At 51.2% G+C, this 16,825-nt stretch overlaps 1 protein-coding gene across 1 annotated transcript in view; it reads left to right on the top strand.

Annotated features, from left to right (window-relative positions):
* The first annotated feature begins 1,177 nt into the window (after positions 1–1,177).
* The window catches only part of LRP4 (LDL receptor related protein 4), a 38,219-nt gene continuing 22,571 nt past the window's right edge, over positions 1,178–16,825 (top strand). Inside the window, exons 1-20 of the mRNA XM_042907176.1 lie at positions 1,178–1,550; positions 2,085–2,231; positions 3,362–3,478; positions 3,755–3,868; positions 4,264–4,380; positions 4,697–4,825; positions 5,073–5,192; positions 5,600–5,725; positions 6,289–6,414; positions 6,606–6,740; positions 7,144–7,269; positions 7,606–7,836; positions 8,898–9,054; positions 11,155–11,372; positions 11,533–11,709; positions 12,084–12,206; positions 13,847–14,055; positions 14,248–14,329; positions 14,885–14,990; positions 16,575–16,776. Coding sequence (XP_042763110.1) covers positions 1,178–1,550; positions 2,085–2,231; positions 3,362–3,478; positions 3,755–3,868; positions 4,264–4,380; positions 4,697–4,825; positions 5,073–5,192; positions 5,600–5,725; positions 6,289–6,414; positions 6,606–6,740; positions 7,144–7,269; positions 7,606–7,836; positions 8,898–9,054; positions 11,155–11,372; positions 11,533–11,709; positions 12,084–12,206; positions 13,847–14,055; positions 14,248–14,329; positions 14,885–14,990; positions 16,575–16,776 — 3,135 coding nt within the window. The remainder of the gene's footprint in view (positions 1,551–2,084; positions 2,232–3,361; positions 3,479–3,754; positions 3,869–4,263; positions 4,381–4,696; positions 4,826–5,072; positions 5,193–5,599; positions 5,726–6,288; positions 6,415–6,605; positions 6,741–7,143; positions 7,270–7,605; positions 7,837–8,897; positions 9,055–11,154; positions 11,373–11,532; positions 11,710–12,083; positions 12,207–13,846; positions 14,056–14,247; positions 14,330–14,884; positions 14,991–16,574; positions 16,777–16,825) is intronic.

Below are 16,825 nucleotides of genomic sequence, written 5' to 3'. Positions count from 1 at the left end.
ACCCAGTCTGTCTGCTCCAGGTCCAGGGCTTTCTCCTCTCCCCCTCCCCCCAGGCCCCTTCATCCTCTCTGTTGTCCTCACCCCCTTGCCCTGAACTCCACGTGGGGCAGCTCTGCTCCCTGCTGTGTCCTTAACTTCCATTGACATTTGGGGCTGGAGAATGTCTTTGTTGCGGGAGCCTGCCCTGTACATTGTAGGCTGTCTAGAAGCATCCCTGGCTTCTACCAACTAGATGCCGGAAGCACCACCAGTCACAACAACCAAAAATGTCTCCACACATTGCCAAATACCACCACCACCACCACCCCCGCCCCCGGAGGAAAGACTGTCCCTGGTTGAGAACCACTGAGTCTTACCCTTCCTCTTCACCACCCCTCCCTGCACAGGGGATCTACATGTTGGGAGGCCCACTGAATGGAGTCCTTTGGAATACCTAGTCTTTGCGGTTTCATCCAGCCAGAGTTCCTGAGAGTGGTGCCTATAGCTGTGATGAGCTGGTCACACTCCAAAAGTTGCTCAGGGTCTGAGTGAAAAAAGCCCCTTCCTTTATCGGTGCTTTCAGAATAGGCCCAAGAGGCTGGGGCTGGGACTGGGGTAGCCGGGTTGTCAGTGCTTCCCTGGAGAAGGATCCTCTGTTCTGCACTTGCAGGGAGACCTGGGCAGACAGGAACCCTGGGCTTGGAGTAAAGCCTTCCTGTGAAGAGATGCTGCACCCCTCAGACAGATTCCTTCGTTTTCCACAGGAAATCTGGCATCTTTTCTAGGGCAGCCAATTCCCTTAGCTTGCGGTGGGGGACAGAGGGGTCTCATTTGAGAATCTGGTGAAATCTGTGGTCCGTTACTCCAGAAATGTACATTTTGCCTATAGTTTCAACAGCTCACTGGTCCCAAATGCCAGCCATCTACCCACCCAACCATCCATCCATCCATCCATCCATCCATCCATCCATCCATCTGCAGGTTAGGAACCCATGCGTTATACTCACATTTACCCTTGGAGATTGAAGTGGAGAGGGAGGGCTCCAGGGCTCTCTCCTTGCTTTGGGGAGTGGGGGGGTGGATGACAGTACACCCTTTCATTCTGGGCCCTAAATCCTTCCCTGTTCCCGCACAGCCTGAGGGCAGGGCCCAGCTAAGGGGAGGAAGGAGAGAAGAAAGCAAGGGGGAGAGATGAGCAATGAGCAGTGGCCCCCTTCTTTCCCAGCTGCAGCAGCCCAGCGGGTTAGATGAATGTGGGGAGGGGGGAAGAGTGACCCTGGCAGAACCCTTTGTTCCAGCTGAGGCTGGAGCAGGGGCACTGAGCCATTCACACGCCATCCCAGGGCATCCTGCTGGGCACGCTGGGGAGGGGGCACAGCAGCCGGTCATGGGACTTGGCCAGGCAGATAGCTCGATACTCAATAGGGAAGGCCAGCTGCGTGCTGCTGAGGATGGGGGAGGGGCTGCTTCTGCCATCCTTCCTCTAGGCTGTAGCCTGTCCCACAGATGGGAAGGCTCTGACTGCTCCCCTCCCCCTGGAGCCCCACTTCTTCTGGTCACCCTCCTTAAAGGTGAGTTCTGACCTGGAGACTCACAACTGCCTGTGTTGCTTCCTGTTCCCCTGTGTGGGTTCCCTACTCCAAAAGGGGCTCCAGCATTTTAATTCCACTATTTCTTGCCCTGCCTGGCTAACAGCCAAGGGCCTGGTCCTGGCCAGATGCAAAAGCGTCCATATCTCAACCTAGCTTTGGAGGGAAGGGTCTCAAGGTCTCACAGCATCACCCTTTCTGTCCCCTGCTCCTTTTCCCCAAAGGCACCAACTCCCTGAGTGGCATCATTCATCTCTTGTCTCTTGGGGGTACTGGGCAAAAAGCTCTGTCATAGAGAAGGTACTGGACGTGTTATGAACCTAGGGTCACAGGTTGTCTTCTTGACCATTAGTGTCTTGGAGGAGGGGAAAGGCATGATTGCATGGTCTGCATCTCCCTGTGGTATCCCGTGGCTCTCTTGGTAACAGTGCCCCGAGATGGGGCTCTCTACTCTCTAGAATGGGCTGTGGTTAGGCAGGAGCTGAGCCCTCATTGGTTCCTCTCCCCTCTGCACAGGGCTAGCCAGCAGCCCCGAGTGTGCTTGTGGTCGGAGCCACTTCACATGTGCGGTGAGTGCCCTCGGCGAGTGTACCTGCATCCCCGCCCAGTGGCAGTGTGATGGAGACAACGACTGTGGGGACCACAGCGATGAGGACGGATGTAGTAAGCACCTCCCTTCCCAGCCAGGGAGTGGTGGGAAGTAGTAGAAGAGGGGAGGGACCTGGGGATGAGGGCCTGATGAATGTTCTGTACACTTGCTGTATCAGATGCAGAGCATTGGACTCTTGTGAGGGTGACGGATATTGACAGATGAGTGGTTGCTTCGCAATATATAGGGCTCCAGTCCTCTTGTATTTCCATGCATATATGTCCAATAAAACAAACTTTGTGACAAGTATGGAATAAAACACCCTTGAAACTATAGGCAGTCTCTTTAAATGGATCTCTGTATTTACGTGAATATATGTTTGTGTATTTTTGTGCATTTTTTAATGTGCATACTATACGTGGATGCAGATTATTTCTGTGTTTCTTATGTTAGTGTTCTGTATAATCGTATCTTTTTTTAATAATACAAGTTTTAGGAAATATTATATTCTCTTTAAACCTTCCTTTCCCCTAGTGTAGTAAGTAATATAGGCACAACAGGCTAGGGCCTCCTGCCTCAGATCTATAGAAATATCACTGCTGAGCCAGCTGTCTGGGTTTAGGGATGCAAGCTGTAGCACCCGTGTCTGAAGGTGGCTAATTAGTCTAATAAGATTGAAGCTACAACCTGGACCTTAACCCTAACCAGTTCAGCTAATTGTGATGATACATGGCTCACCTTTCATGTAGCACTGTCATGTGCATTATCTCAAAAGACCTCTGTGAGCCAAGTATAATTACCCCCATCGTACAGTCAGACAACCTGTGGCTCAGAGAGGGTAACTGACTTGCTCGGCGTGGTAAGTAATGAGTTCTAGAACTGGAAATTGAGCCCAGCTGTGTTAATCATCATTTAACAAGAGGAAAAAAAAATACACTTCTTTTTTCTTGCTCATGTTTCTCTTAGTGGTTTTGAGTTCCTTGGGCTGCCCTGCCCTGTGAATCCCTCGCCGCTGTTCCCTGCTAATACGCTGGCTTCTTAGCTGTGGTTTCTGCCTAGCTCCTCCATCAGGCATGGGAGTCTGTGAGGAAGGACTGTGGCTCACACAGGGAAATGTGGGATAAGGGGTGTTGGGAAAGGCTTTCCGGCCCAGTGGAGCCTGCCTCAGACAGATTCCCTGTTCCCTTCTCTTCCTGGGACTCAGTGCTACCCACCTGTTCCCCTCTTGACTTTCACTGTGACAATGGCAAGTGCATCCGGCGCTCCTGGGTGTGTGATGGGGACAACGACTGTGAAGACGACTCAGATGAACAGGACTGTCGTGAGTGCTGGTGATGGGCACCAGGCGGGCTCCATCAGGCTCTGTTGGGAAGGGATTTTCAATCAGAAAATGATGCCCCAGACCCACATCGCTTCCTGGGTCTTTGTTCTTTGCCCCTCCTTTCACCTTCCCTCTTGGTTAGATGAGCCTGAGAAACTGCCACCTGCTTCAGATCCCTCTGGGTAGTGTAGAAGTGACTGCTCTGGTCCATGGGGCTTTCTGTTGGGTCCCTGGCCCCCGCTGTCTGCAGCAGCCTGACTGCTCTGTACCCCACAGCCCCCCGGGAGTGTGAGGAGGACGAGTTCCCCTGCCAGAACGGCTACTGCATCCGGAGCCTGTGGCACTGTGATGGTGACAACGACTGTGGGGACAACAGTGATGAGCAGTGTGGTGAGTGGAGCTCCAGGGAGGTGGGCAGGATGCCTGCTGGTGGTCTGGCCATGGCGGGGGCGGGAGGAGGGGGGGTTGAAGGGCAGCAGTGGCTTTAGCACTGCTACACCTTGAACTGCCCAGACGTCTGGAGCAGCTGGAGGAAGACGGGAGGGGCAGAACAGTCCAGACCCTCCCCCCACACACTCCGAACCACCACGAGGGGAACAGGAACCCAAGGCCCCATGTCTCCAGGGCTGCGGCTTTCCCCAGACGGTCTGCACCAAATCCGTGGTGTCTTCCAGGGATGGGGTCAGACCCACAGGGGCAGTGTGGGTGGGAGTCGGGGAGGATCTTAGGAGGGCGGCCTGTCCTGTCGGGCTCCCGCAGGATCGCTGTCCCATTGCGTCCCCCAGACATGCGCAAGTGCTCTGACAAGGAATTCCGCTGCAGTGACGGAAGCTGCATCGCTGAGCACTGGTACTGCGATGGTGACACCGACTGCAAAGATGGCTCTGACGAGGAGAGCTGTCGTGAGTGGCCCCAGAACTCGGGCCGGGGCAGGAGGCAGCATCCCGTGGGCAGAGGGGTGCACGTGCAGTGGGCCAGGAGGGCAGGCTCTTACGAAACTGTTCCTCCGAGGCTGAGCTAGGGTGGGAGCAGATTCCTCAGGTGCAGAGGGAGGGTCCCCATGGCTCCAGCAGCATAAGGAAGTCTCACAGGGCTGTCCCACGTGAAACCGGCTTCCCTTGCCTGAACGTCTTCCGCCTTCTTGGAGGAGTCCGGGCCTCTGAGCTCTCTCTGGGCCTGAGCGTGCGCCCCTCCCTGTCCCCCACGCCTGCTTTCCAGCCTCAGCAGTGCCAGCGCCTCCCTGCAACCTGGAGGAGTTCCAGTGTGCTTACGGCCGCTGCATCCTCGATATCTACCACTGTGATGGTGATGATGACTGCGGGGACTGGTCTGACGAGGCCGACTGCTGTGAGTGCTCCGGCCAGCCCAGCAGGGTGGAGCTGGGAGGGAGGGGGAGGCCAGGCCCCAAGGAACTCCTGGGGTGGTAAGGCACAGGTGTCAGCTGGGGCCGGAGCTCAAGGGAGGAGCTTCTGGATTCCCTGGTCCCTGTAAGGCAGAGAGGGAGGAGCCGGGTGCTGGGGCCCGGCTTTCTGCTCTGCTATGGACACTGCGTTCATGGACAGGCTAGAGACAGAAGTCTGTCCTGTTTCCCCAGCCTCCCACCAGCCCTGCCGCTCTGGGGAGTTCATGTGTGACAGTGGCCTGTGCATCAACGCGGGCTGGCGCTGTGATGGCGACGCGGACTGTGACGACCAGTCTGATGAGCGCAACTGCAGTGAGTGGGGCCAGTGTCCAAGGTCTGGTCTGGAAGTAGGGAAACGGCTTATGGAGCCAAAATGGCCACCGTTGATAAAGACAGATTGGACAGGATTGTCCTGTACAGTGGTGTGGGTTGGGCACGGCACAGAGGCGCTATGTCCAAAGCGATGCCAGTCACGCGGGAGACTTACCTATTCTATAATTATATAGATTTATATGTTCATCGTGGCAGTTTTCTAGCAGACGGTGGTGAGGCATCTTGAGGAAAGGTTGCCTTTTTCTGACTTGCACAGAGATGCCATTCAGAACAACCGTGACAAGAAGACTGGTGTGAATGCTGCCACAAAATGCATTTTGGGGTGGCCGGGTGGAGCTTCGGGCCAAAATGGGGTCAGCCTTTCATGAGGCCTTTGCTCTGCCCAGCCACCTCCATGTGTACCGCGGAACAGTTCCGCTGTCGGTCAGGTCGCTGCGTCCGCCTGTCCTGGCGCTGTGATGGGGAGGATGACTGTGCAGACAACAGTGATGAAGAGGACTGTGAGAACACAGGTGGAGCGCCCCAGGGGTACCCCCAGGCCCTTTAACCCATGATGGGATTGGAGAACAGGGGTGGAAAGAGGATGTTGCTGCTGCCATCGGGCTACAGTGATGCTTTCTTTTTGTCTGATCTGGCCTGTGGCCTGATTTTGCCCGCCCTTCTCGTTACCGGTGTCAAATCCAGGTGTACCTGCTGCAGCCTTATGGCCTGGACCACAGTAGCAGCAGCCTCTCACGTTCTAGCTCATACATGGCCTGTTGCTCTGGCCCTGGTGAGCAGGGACCATTCTCCGTGGCTGGCATCCCCCACCACCCTAGCCACACTGGGTGCTGGACACACAGGCACACTCTCTCAATCTGTCCCACGTCCTCAACATCCCACCGTGGCGTCCTGGGGGGAGAGAACGAATGTAGACATTCAGCCAGCCCTGTCTGAGCTGTTTCCTGCCTTGGACCCCGACCCTCCCACCTTGAGTCTCCTCTGTCTCCAGCTCGCCCTGGAAAATGACAGGCTCCCATCCTTTTGTTGACCCAAGCCCTGCCCTGCTGTGACCTGCCTCTCACTCCCTCTCTAGGAAGCCCCCAGTGTGCCTCAGACCAGTTCCTGTGCTGGAACGGGCGCTGCATCGGGCAGAGGAAGCTGTGCAATGGGGTCAACGACTGTGGTGACAACAGTGACGAAGGCCCACAGCAGAACTGCCGTGAGTGTCCCCGGTGGGCGGGCCTGGCCCCTGGTGTGTGGCTGAACCCCACCCATGTGGTTCAAAGAGAATCCTCCCTAGGGATTCTTGCAGCCTCGGGAGCTGTTCTTCGTGGTCCAGGTGGAATGCCAAGTTGGCTGTCTGGGGGAGGATTCTGGGCTCAACTCCCATCTCTGGCTTGGCTGGCACAGGGCCCCGGACGGGTGAGGAGAACTGCAATGTTAACAACGGTGGCTGCGCCCAGAAGTGCCAGATGGTGCGGGGGGCAGTGCAGTGTACCTGCCACACAGGCTACCGGCTTACCGAGGATGGGCACATGTGCCAGGGTGAGCTGGGACCTGGTTTGGATCAGGGGCAGGATCCTGGGCAGGGGCAGCGGACGGGCAGCTATGTTTCCTCTGGGTCAAACATCTGACGGACGTAACCTCGCTTCATCATCACCCTAGGAGGTGGGGACTGTCCCTTCTGTTTCACAGATGGGGAGACTGAAGCTCAGAGAGGTTAAGTAACTTACTGATAGCCACAGAGCCGGTGATAGCAGAGTTGGGATTCTAGCCCGGGTCTCCATGCCCTTAAAGCCCTTAACCACTTGTTATATAGCCTTCCCACTAGGCCTGGAAAGTAGATGGGTATGTGGGCCGGGAAGCAACTAGTCAGCCTGGGGGGTTGTCGGGGGGTGGGGGGAGGATGGCAGAACGGAGATCTCCTGACCCTGCTCGGTCCTCCCAGATGTGAATGAATGTGCGGAGGAGGGGTATTGCAGCCAGGGCTGCACCAACAGCGAAGGGGCCTTCCAGTGCTGGTGTGAAGCAGGCTACGAGCTCCGGCCCGACCGGCGCAGCTGCAAGGCTCTGGGTAAGGGGTGTTGGCGTTTGGCTAGGTGGGCAGAGGGCCGAGCATAGAGACATCCCGGTGTTCCAGTACTTGGGCATTTGCTGAGAGGTAGAGAGATTTTTCATCCAAGTAAAACAGAGCTGTGAATTGCATTCTGAGCCCCAAGAAAAACTGCTGGGGAGGGGCGGGTAGGGGAGTATGCTCTGGAGGCTCCTACTCTTCTAGTACAGATGCCAACAGTTCTGGACATGGGCAAGGGGCCCCACTCATCAGCTGAGGAGCTGGGGATGCATGACGAGGGGTGTCAGGAGCAGCTCTGGAGCCCAGTGGTGGCCCCATTTCTATGCCACGTCCCAGGGCCGGAGCCTGTGCTGCTGTTCGCCAATCGCATCGACATCCGGCAGGTGCTGCCGCACCGCTCCGAGTACACATTGCTGCTCAACAACCTGGAGAATGCCATTGCCCTTGACTTCCACCACCGACGCGAGCTTGTCTTCTGGTCAGACGTCACCCTGGACCGGATCCTCCGTGCCAACCTCAACGGCAGCAACGTGGAGGAGGTTGTGTCTACAGGGCTCGAGAGCCCAGGTAGGGAATGAGGCCCTGTGGGGAAGGGCAGGGCCACACCATGTGCAAAGTAACTGTGGAAGGAACAGGATGATGGCTTGTAAACCTTGGGCAGCAGAACATCTCTTTCTTCCAGTGAACTCTTGGATGGAATTCTAGTAGAGAAAACATTTTTTAGGAGGCGCCTGGGTGGCTCGGTTGGTTAAGTGTCTGACTCTTGATTTCGGCTCAGGTCATGATCTCACAGTTTGTGGGTTCGAGGCCTGCGTTGGGCTATGTGCTGACAGCTCGGAGCCTCATTGGGATTCTCTTTCTCCCATTCTCTCTCTCTCTTTCTCAAAAGAAATAAATAAACTTAAAAAAGAAAAAAAAAAGAAAACATTGAAAACATTTGTTAGTGTACATTAATTTTATGGGTTCACGTTTATAACATTTGCTCATTATTGAGATGTTTTGATGAATGTAATAATTTGAAATCAGAGATTTATGGATAACAGTTACAATTTGCTCTCAGTCTTAGCATTTGTTTTAATTCAGAATTTTGTTTTGATTGCTTACTATTAAGAATATTCTGCTTGACCCACGTAGATACATCCAAATGTTTACAGATAAAAAAAGAAAGAAAGAAAGAAAGAAACAAGAACTCACTCAGTAATCTCAGGCCATTCTACAAGCCAGTGAAGTGGATTAGAATTCGGTACCATGCACACTTGACTCAAATGCTTATGGCACGTCTCAAGTGCCTCTGCAAAACCTTAAGCCACAGTCTGCAAATTCTGGAGCCAGTGTGGTGGGTGTGGGTCAGGGAGCCAGGATTCAGGATGTGGAATATGGTTGGCTGAGAGGAGGAAATGCCTGACCTTGGACAGCTACTTGACTTCTCTGTACCTTGATTTCTTCATCTCCATGGGGATTTCAGTATCTAGCTCATAGAGTTGTTGTGATGATTATGTAAGTTAGTATATGTCACGTGGTTAGAACACCACCTAACCAAAACCCTGTGCAAGATTTTGCACTTGTTATTGTGGCACAGAGGAGCCCTGGCTGAATCCCTGACCCTTCCTACTGCCTCTTTCCGTCAGGGGGCCTGGCTGTGGATTGGGTCCATGACAAACTCTACTGGACCGACTCAGGAACATCAAGGATTGAGGTGGCGAACCTGGACGGAGCCCATCGGAAGGTGCTGCTGTGGCAAAACCTTGAGAAGCCCCGGGCTATTGCCTTGCACCCCATGGAGGGGTGAGTGAGTTGTGTCTCAAGCTCCCAAATCCCTCTTGCACCCCCTAGAGACAGTTCCCAGGCCACCTGGGCCAAACTTTGCTGGGGAGCCTCTTCACAGTGTGGTGTTAACAGCCTGGGCTCTGTACCCAGACACACCTGGATTTGAGTCCTGGCTCTGTAGTAGTTGGCTGTGTGGTCTTGGGTCAGTCTATATCTGCCTCCATTTACTCACTTATAATTGGTGAGTAAGAAACATACCTGGTGGGGGCGCGGGGGGCGGCATGGTGGGGTTTGCCTGGGTGGCTCAGTCGGCTAAGCATCCGACATCAGCCCAGGTCATGATTTCACAGTTCATGAGTTTGAGTCCCGCATTGGGCTCTGTGCTGACAGCTGGGAGCCTGGAGCCTGCTTCAGATTCTGTGTCTCCCTCTCTCTCTCTGCCCCTTCCCGACTCATGCTTTGTCTCTCTCTCTCTCTCAGTCTCTCTCTCTCTCAAAAATAAATATTAAAAAAAAAAGAAAGAAATGAATAAACATTTGGGGCACCTTGGCGGCTCAGTCAGCTAAGCGTCTGACTTCAGCTCAGGTCATGACCTCAGCACTAGTGAGTTTGAGTCCCGCATTGGGCTCCCTGCTGTCAGCGTGGAGCCTGCTTTGGTTCCTGTCTCCCTCTCTCTCTGCCCCTCTCAAGCTTGTGCTTTCTCTCTCTCAAAAATCAATAAAAACATCAAAAAAATTTTTAAAAAAGAAATGAATAAACAGTGAAAAAATTAAAAAAAAAGAACCATGCCTGGACACCTGGCTGGCTCAGTCGGTTGAGCATGCAACCTTGATCTTGGGGTTGTAGGTTCGAGCCCCATGTTGGGTGTAGAGATTACTTTAAAAAGTAAATAAGTACGATCTTTAAAAAAAAAAACCAGGCGTACCTTATAGCTGTATGAAGATTAAATGACTCATTTTTAAAGATTGAGGTATAATTGATGTATAACTTTATGTTAGTTTCAGATGTACAACATAATGATTTGTGTATATTGCAGAATAATCACCACAGTAAACCTAGTTAACATCTGTCAATATATAGTGGTTACAACAATTTTTTCTTGTGATGAGAACATTTAAGATCTACTCTCAGCAACTTTCTGGTAATACAATATTGTATTATTAACCATAGTCACCATCCTGTACATTACATCCCCATGACTTACTTATTATATAACTAGAAGTTTATACCTTTTGACCCCCTTCACCCATTTCACCCCCCAAATGAGATGCATTTTAATTTTTTTTAAATGTTTATTTATGAGAGACAGAGACAAAGACAGAGCACGAGCAGGGGAGGGGCAGAGAGACAGGGAGACACAGAATCCAAAGCAGGCTCCAGGCTCTGAGCTGTCAGCACAGAGCCTAACACGGGGCTTGAACTCACCAACTATGCGATCACGACCTGAGCCGAAGTTGGACGCCTAACCGACTTAGCCACCCAGGCGCCCCAAATAAGATGTATTTTAAATGGCATAATATACTTAGATAGTGGTAGGTTTTAGTATTTTTATTATTAGTTCATAGGATTGAGCTGAGTTATAAAAATTAATGGTAATTTTTATTATTAGAAAAAAAGTCTCCTTAAATTGAAGTTCTTCTGGTTTATAAAAATTCAATGCAGTCAATTGAGGGCCGTGTCCTCTAAGTCAGCTGTTTTAAAAACCCTGTGTGAGTGTGAGTGTGTGTGTGTGTAAAATACAAAAGGCAGTGATAGAGATTGTGAAAAAGAAAAAAGTATCTGTCCTAACTAATAATATAATATATTGTTAATTCCACAAGGGTTGGGATTTTTGTCTCTTTTGTTCATTGCTATACTCCTACTCCCTAAGATAGAGCCCTGCAGGTACTACCAAAAAAAAAAAAAAAAAAAAAAAAAAAAAAGGTTAAATGAATAAATGCCCTGCTAGAGACATTTAAATTCAAACATTGAAAAAACACTCTGTGGACTAAACAGAATGTGTCACCTACCAGTTGGGGTCCCCTGGGTTAAATGGATAAAAGACCTCAGTCTGATTGTTATCCTTGTTACTACATGCGTTCTGCTGCCTGTCTCTCAATGTCCTTTCCCTCTTCCTAGTACCATTTACTGGACAGACTGGGGCAACACCCCCCGCATCGAGGCCTCCAGCATGGATGGCTCTGGACGCCGCATCATTGCCGACACTCATCTCTTCTGGCCCAATGGCCTCACCATTGACTATGCCGGGCATCGTATGTACTGGGTGGATGCTAAGCACCATGTCATCGAGAGGGCCAATCTGGACGGGAGTCATCGCAAGGCTGTCATTAGCCAGGGTGAGGCCCTTTCTGCACTCTCCTCCATCTCTCATCCTCCTTCCCCAGTCCCAGCCCCTAGAAGCCTTGGCAGAGGGTGAGATTTGTGCAGTTGCCAGGCCTGGGCCCAGAGCCCATGGCAGGATATGTCTGGACTGAAGTCCTTCTGGACTTTCCCCAGGCCTCCCCCACCCCTTTGCCATCACCGTGTTTGAAGACAGCCTGTACTGGACAGACTGGCACACCAAGAGCATCAACAGTGCTAACAAGTTTACTGGGAAGAACCAGGAGATTATTCGCAACAAACTCCATTTCCCCATGGACATCCACACTTTGCACCCCCAGCGCCAGCCTGCAGGTAAAAAACTACCCACCTGGTAAACCTCTGGTGCCTCTGAGAACCTTCCCTGCACCTGTCACAGTTGCCATGGTTTCTGGCAGGGAAATTTGAGGTTGGCATTGATATGGGCTAATTTCTCCCTCTGCTGGACATTTAGGGTACAACATCGATACTCCTGAAAATCTGCTTCACTTTCATTTAATTCATGCAAACATTTATAGGATATCTCCTATGTCAGGTATTCACTGTGCTTGCAGCTGCGGCAGCTATAAAAAATAAGACATAGTTTCTCCCTCCAGAGAGCTCACACCCTAGCTAAACTCCTACTCACTAGCCTTGGGATGGACTCTGCAACTCTTTCCTGACCCTTTTGCTCTGGGCTCTTTGAACAGGGAAAAACCGCTGTGGGGACAACAATGGAGGCTGCACTCATCTGTGTCTTCCCAGTGGCCAGAACTATACTTGTGCCTGTCCCACTGGCTTCCGCAAGATCAGCAGCCACGCCTGTGCCCAGAGTAAGTGGGTCTGGGACACCTGCCTCAATGGATGTGCCTTGTGATGGTGGGCGGAAGGAACAAGAGATAGGAGTCTGAGGGATTTCCTGTCATGGGGAAGAGCCAGCCTCCTCAGGTAGCCCCTGGAGAGGAAGAACTTAAGAGGCTGATAGCTCTTATATCAAAGCTGAGGCCTGGGGGCTCAGTGGTACTACCCAGTCAAGTATGAATGCCTGCAACCAGGCTCGTGTATCATTCCACCAGGTAGGATGCTTTATCTATAGGTCGCAAGAAGGTTCCAGGCCCTTCTAGAAAGCAGGGGTTTCTATTTTTTTTTAACCTTTAGCCTCACCCTGTTAAAGACTTACTTTCAGCCCCTGAACAACAGAGCCGAGATTAGGACCTCTGGTGATACTCTGCATATGTAGATGCTGGATAAATATGTGTTTAATGAGTGAAAGATAATGGGATACCCCAGTCGCTCCCTGAACTATTTTGGCTTCCACTGAACTGCTACAGGGTCATTGCTTTGAGATGGTAGCCCTGTCTAGCTCAGAGTCACAGGTGACTTTTCCTAAGAATAATCCAGAGAGGAGTGATCCAGGCATATGACATGACTACCAAGGGGCTGAGGGTAGTTCCTCGTATGTCAGCAGCTGCTCTTATTTACTGCTGTGCACCCACTGACCCTCTTATTCCTGATTAAAATCAAATTTCTCTTGGGGTCTGGGTCATTTCCAGAAAGTGAGATCAGGGAAACTATGCAGAGTAACAAGGACTATTTGTTCAACACTCGTTGACTGAGAACCTACTTTCCTTCAATTCTTCTAAGTGCCCAGCTTTTTCCATATTGTCTCAGAGAGGCGCATGAGGTTTCCCCAGGAGCTCCCCCTTAAGGGTTTCCCAGAGCTTAAAAGAAGACACTTGGTGAAGTTAGGCAGGAAGTGCCTTTCCAGGCAGAAATGCATAGTGGGAAATACTCAGACCAGAATGGAGCAAGGGACAGAACAGAGCCAGCCAGGAAGAAGCTGTGTAGGGGAGTGTCCAGAGCTCCTTCTCTGGAGTTAACCTGAGTTCAAGTCCCAGCCCTGGTGCTTTCTAGCGAGAGGAAGCTAGGCAAGCTACTTGACGTCTGTTACCCTCAAGGTGGCTCATCTAGAAAATGAGATTAAGAATGACATAAATCACAAAGAGTTGCTATGAGCATAGAGGAGACAAGGCAGGAAGTCATTGTTGGCTAAAGTTGGTGAAGAGAAGAGCAAGAGAGAGGATCTAGGAGATGGAGTGGAGCAGCAGCGGCCTGAAGCAGAAACAGAAGTCCGTGAGGTCGGCTGGGGGCTGATGGTGATCTAGCCAGTGCACCGGAAGAAGCTGAGCAAAGAGGAGAGACAAGGAGATGGAAGCTGACAGATGCTTAAACAGGATGCACTTCTGGGCCCTGGCGAGAGTCTGCTTCCTAGGCCATTGATCCTAAAGTCTGAGTCTGTCAGCATGGGCTGCCAAGGGCTCAAAGGGGACCTGAGGTGTGAAGAGTAGGGGACAAAGGGCACCAGATCCCAGGAAGTGTGATTGAACCAGATGTCACACAGGTGAGCGTCTGTGTCTGTCACTGTTACTGGATTTAGAGCATTAAAAGAAGACCCCTTTCGGCCTTTGATCAGGTCTTGACAAGTTCCTGCTTTTTGCCCGAAGGATGGACATCCGTCGGATCAGCTTCGACACAGAGGACCTGTCCGACGATGTCATCCCACTGGCTGACGTGCGCAGTGCTGTGGCCCTTGACTGGGACTCCCGGGATGACCACGTGTACTGGACAGATGTCAGCACTGACACCATCAGCAGGGCCAAGTGGGATGGAACAGGACAGGAGGTAGGGCCCATCGAGGGCACAGGCCCTTGGGGAGGGCAGAGATTGAGGGGTGGAATCCACCCTGTCCTGGGCAAAGGCTTCCCATACCTTTGCCAACCTTGAGAATTGGTACAGTTGGGTCCCAGAGCTGAGATACAAGTCCTCAGCTTTGCTTGAACAAAGTTTGGTGATACAGCTTTGCTTCCTGTCCAGGTGGTGGTAGATACCAGTTTGGAGAGCCCAGCAGGCCTGGCCATTGATTGGGTCACCAACAAGCTATACTGGACAGATGCAGGTATGTATAGGGCAGCCATGGCCTGGCTCTGTGGGATTCCCCTTATTAAAATTCTAGTCTCAGGTACAAGGGGCCCAGTGCCCCTCCTAGACCACTTGTCTTGGCCTGAAGTTCTTGGTAGGTCAGAAGTGGTGGGGCTGCTGCAGAGCTGAAGCTAGATGCTCATAGCTGAGGATTTGGCATTTGCCAATCAAATGGCAGCTCCTGCCTCTGTGTAGCTGGTGCTCAAGAATGTTTTGAGGCATTTCAGATAAGGAAACTATGCCCTGTGGTTTTCGTTCTATCACTGTCTTAATAAAACAGGTATTTTCGATGAGCCAGGTGAGTGAGTGTGGGAGGTAAGAGGGATGCCTTATACCAGAGCGCCTCCAAGTGTGGTTCTTGGACCCGGAGCAGCATCTGCTCCAAATTCAGGTCACTAAATATCTGTTGCTCATCTATCGTAAAATATTTCTTGAGTGTTTACTGCGTGCCAGGCTCTGTGCTGGGAGCGGAAGGTAGTCGGGTGAACGACCAAGCATAGAGTTAGTATCTTTGCCCCCGATTTCTTGGTAGGTACAGACCGGATTGAAGTGGCCAACACAGATGGCAGCATGAGGACAGTTCTCATCTGGGAGAACCTTGATCGTCCCCGGGATATCGTGGTGGAACCCATGGGCGGGTGAGCACCTGTTCCTTTGGGACGAGCTCCACCTGTCCCACAGCCAGGAGCACTAGAGAGGAGTCTGGAGGTTAGCAAGAGCAGCCAGATGTTATGGGCACACCAAGGCAGCAAGGGCAGCTACAGAAACCACAGAAGGCAGAGACAACTCTTTCTCCCCGGTGGACAAGGAAACCTTTTACATTTTTTCCTCTCGGAGCGCCTGAGTGGCTCAGTCAGTTAAGTGTCCGATTTGGGCTTGGGTCATGATCTTGCAGTTTTTGGGTTCGAGCCTCGCATTGGGCTCTGTGCTGACAGCTCAGAGCCTGGAGCCTGCTTCAGGTTCTACGTCTCCCTCTCTCTCTGCCCCTCCCCTGCTCACGCTGTCTGTCTGTCTGTCTCTCTCAAATAAATAAACATTAAAATATTAGAATTTCTCTCTCTCTTTTTTTGGTCTGCTTACAAAAGTAACTCATTGTAAATAAATAAAACAAATAAGTAAATAAATCTGTAGGAAGTGAAGATTGCCTATAATCTCACTTTCCAGCAGTAACCATTGCTAACAGTTAACAGTTTAGGGTATTTTTCCAGATTTTCTTTTATGTGCATATATACATTTTGTGGTGGTGGTGGTGATTTTGGATCTACAGCAATGGCATACTGTTTTGTAACTTGTCTTTTTTCACTTAGTTATAAATCTTGACTATCTTTCCATTTGATAATATAGAGTTATCTTGTTCTGTCTTTTTTCAAAGTTTGTTTGTTTGTTTGTTTGTTTGTTTATTTATTTATTTATTTATTATTTTTTTTTTTAAATTTTTTTTTTCAACCTTTTTTATTTATTTTTGGGACAGAGAGAGACAGAGCATGAACGGGGGAGGGGCAGAGAGAGAGGGAGACACAGAATCGGAAACAGGCTCCAGGCTCCGAGCCATCAGCCCAGAGCCCGACGTGGGGCTCGAACTCACGGACCGCGAGATCGTGACCTGGCTGAAGTCGGACGCTTAACCGACTGCGCCACCCAGGCGCCCCTATTTATTTATTTAAAGAGAGCATGCATGTGCACGAGCAGGGGAGGGGGCAGAGAGAGAGAGAGAGGGGGAGAGAGAATCCCAAGCAGGCTCCATGCTGTTAGCCCCATGTGGGGCTCCATCCCATGAACTGTGAGAACATGACCTGAGCTGAAATCAAAAGAGTTGGATGCTTCACTGACTGAACCTCCTAGATGCCCTTTGTTCTTCTTAATGGTTATATAGAATTCTGCTAAATTTACATACCATAACTATTTAACCCATCCAATCAAGGAAAGATTGCTTATACCCCATTCTTACTTGCCTTTTTTCTTTATTCCCACGTAGACCTTATTTGCTAAACACTCCTTGAGCCCTTAGGCTCTGCCTTTATTAAAACCCCAGGGACCCTCTCGATAGTGATAGAAGATAAGAGACTTTCAGAGACAACTCTGAGCCCAGGATGGGGCTGGGAGCTGAGGCAGGAGGCTGGGGCAGCTATCGCAAGCAGAAACACTGCAACCCTAGGCACCCTGAATCCCCACTGCGTGTTGTTAACTAGAAGGCTGGTAAGACCTTCCTTGCCTGTGCCCAGGTACATGTATTGGACTGACTGGGGTGCAAGCCCCAAGATTGAACGAGCTGGCATGGATGCCTCGGGCCGCCAGGTCATCATCTCTTCCAATCTGACTTGGCCTAATGGGTTAGCCATTGACTACGGGTCCCAGCGGCTTTACTGGGCAGATGCCGGCATGAAGACCATTGAATTTGCTGGTCTGGATGGCAGCAAGAGGAAGGTAAGGGTGGCGGTAAGGCATCCCCTCACAACCCAGACAACCTCTAAGA

This window comes from Panthera leo, chromosome D1, assembly GCF_018350215.1.
Source record: "Panthera leo isolate Ple1 chromosome D1, P.leo_Ple1_pat1.1, whole genome shotgun sequence".
In the NCBI taxonomy this organism is placed as follows: domain Eukaryota; kingdom Metazoa; phylum Chordata; class Mammalia; order Carnivora; family Felidae; genus Panthera; species Panthera leo.
This window is presented reverse-complemented; position numbering and strand designations above follow the sequence as displayed.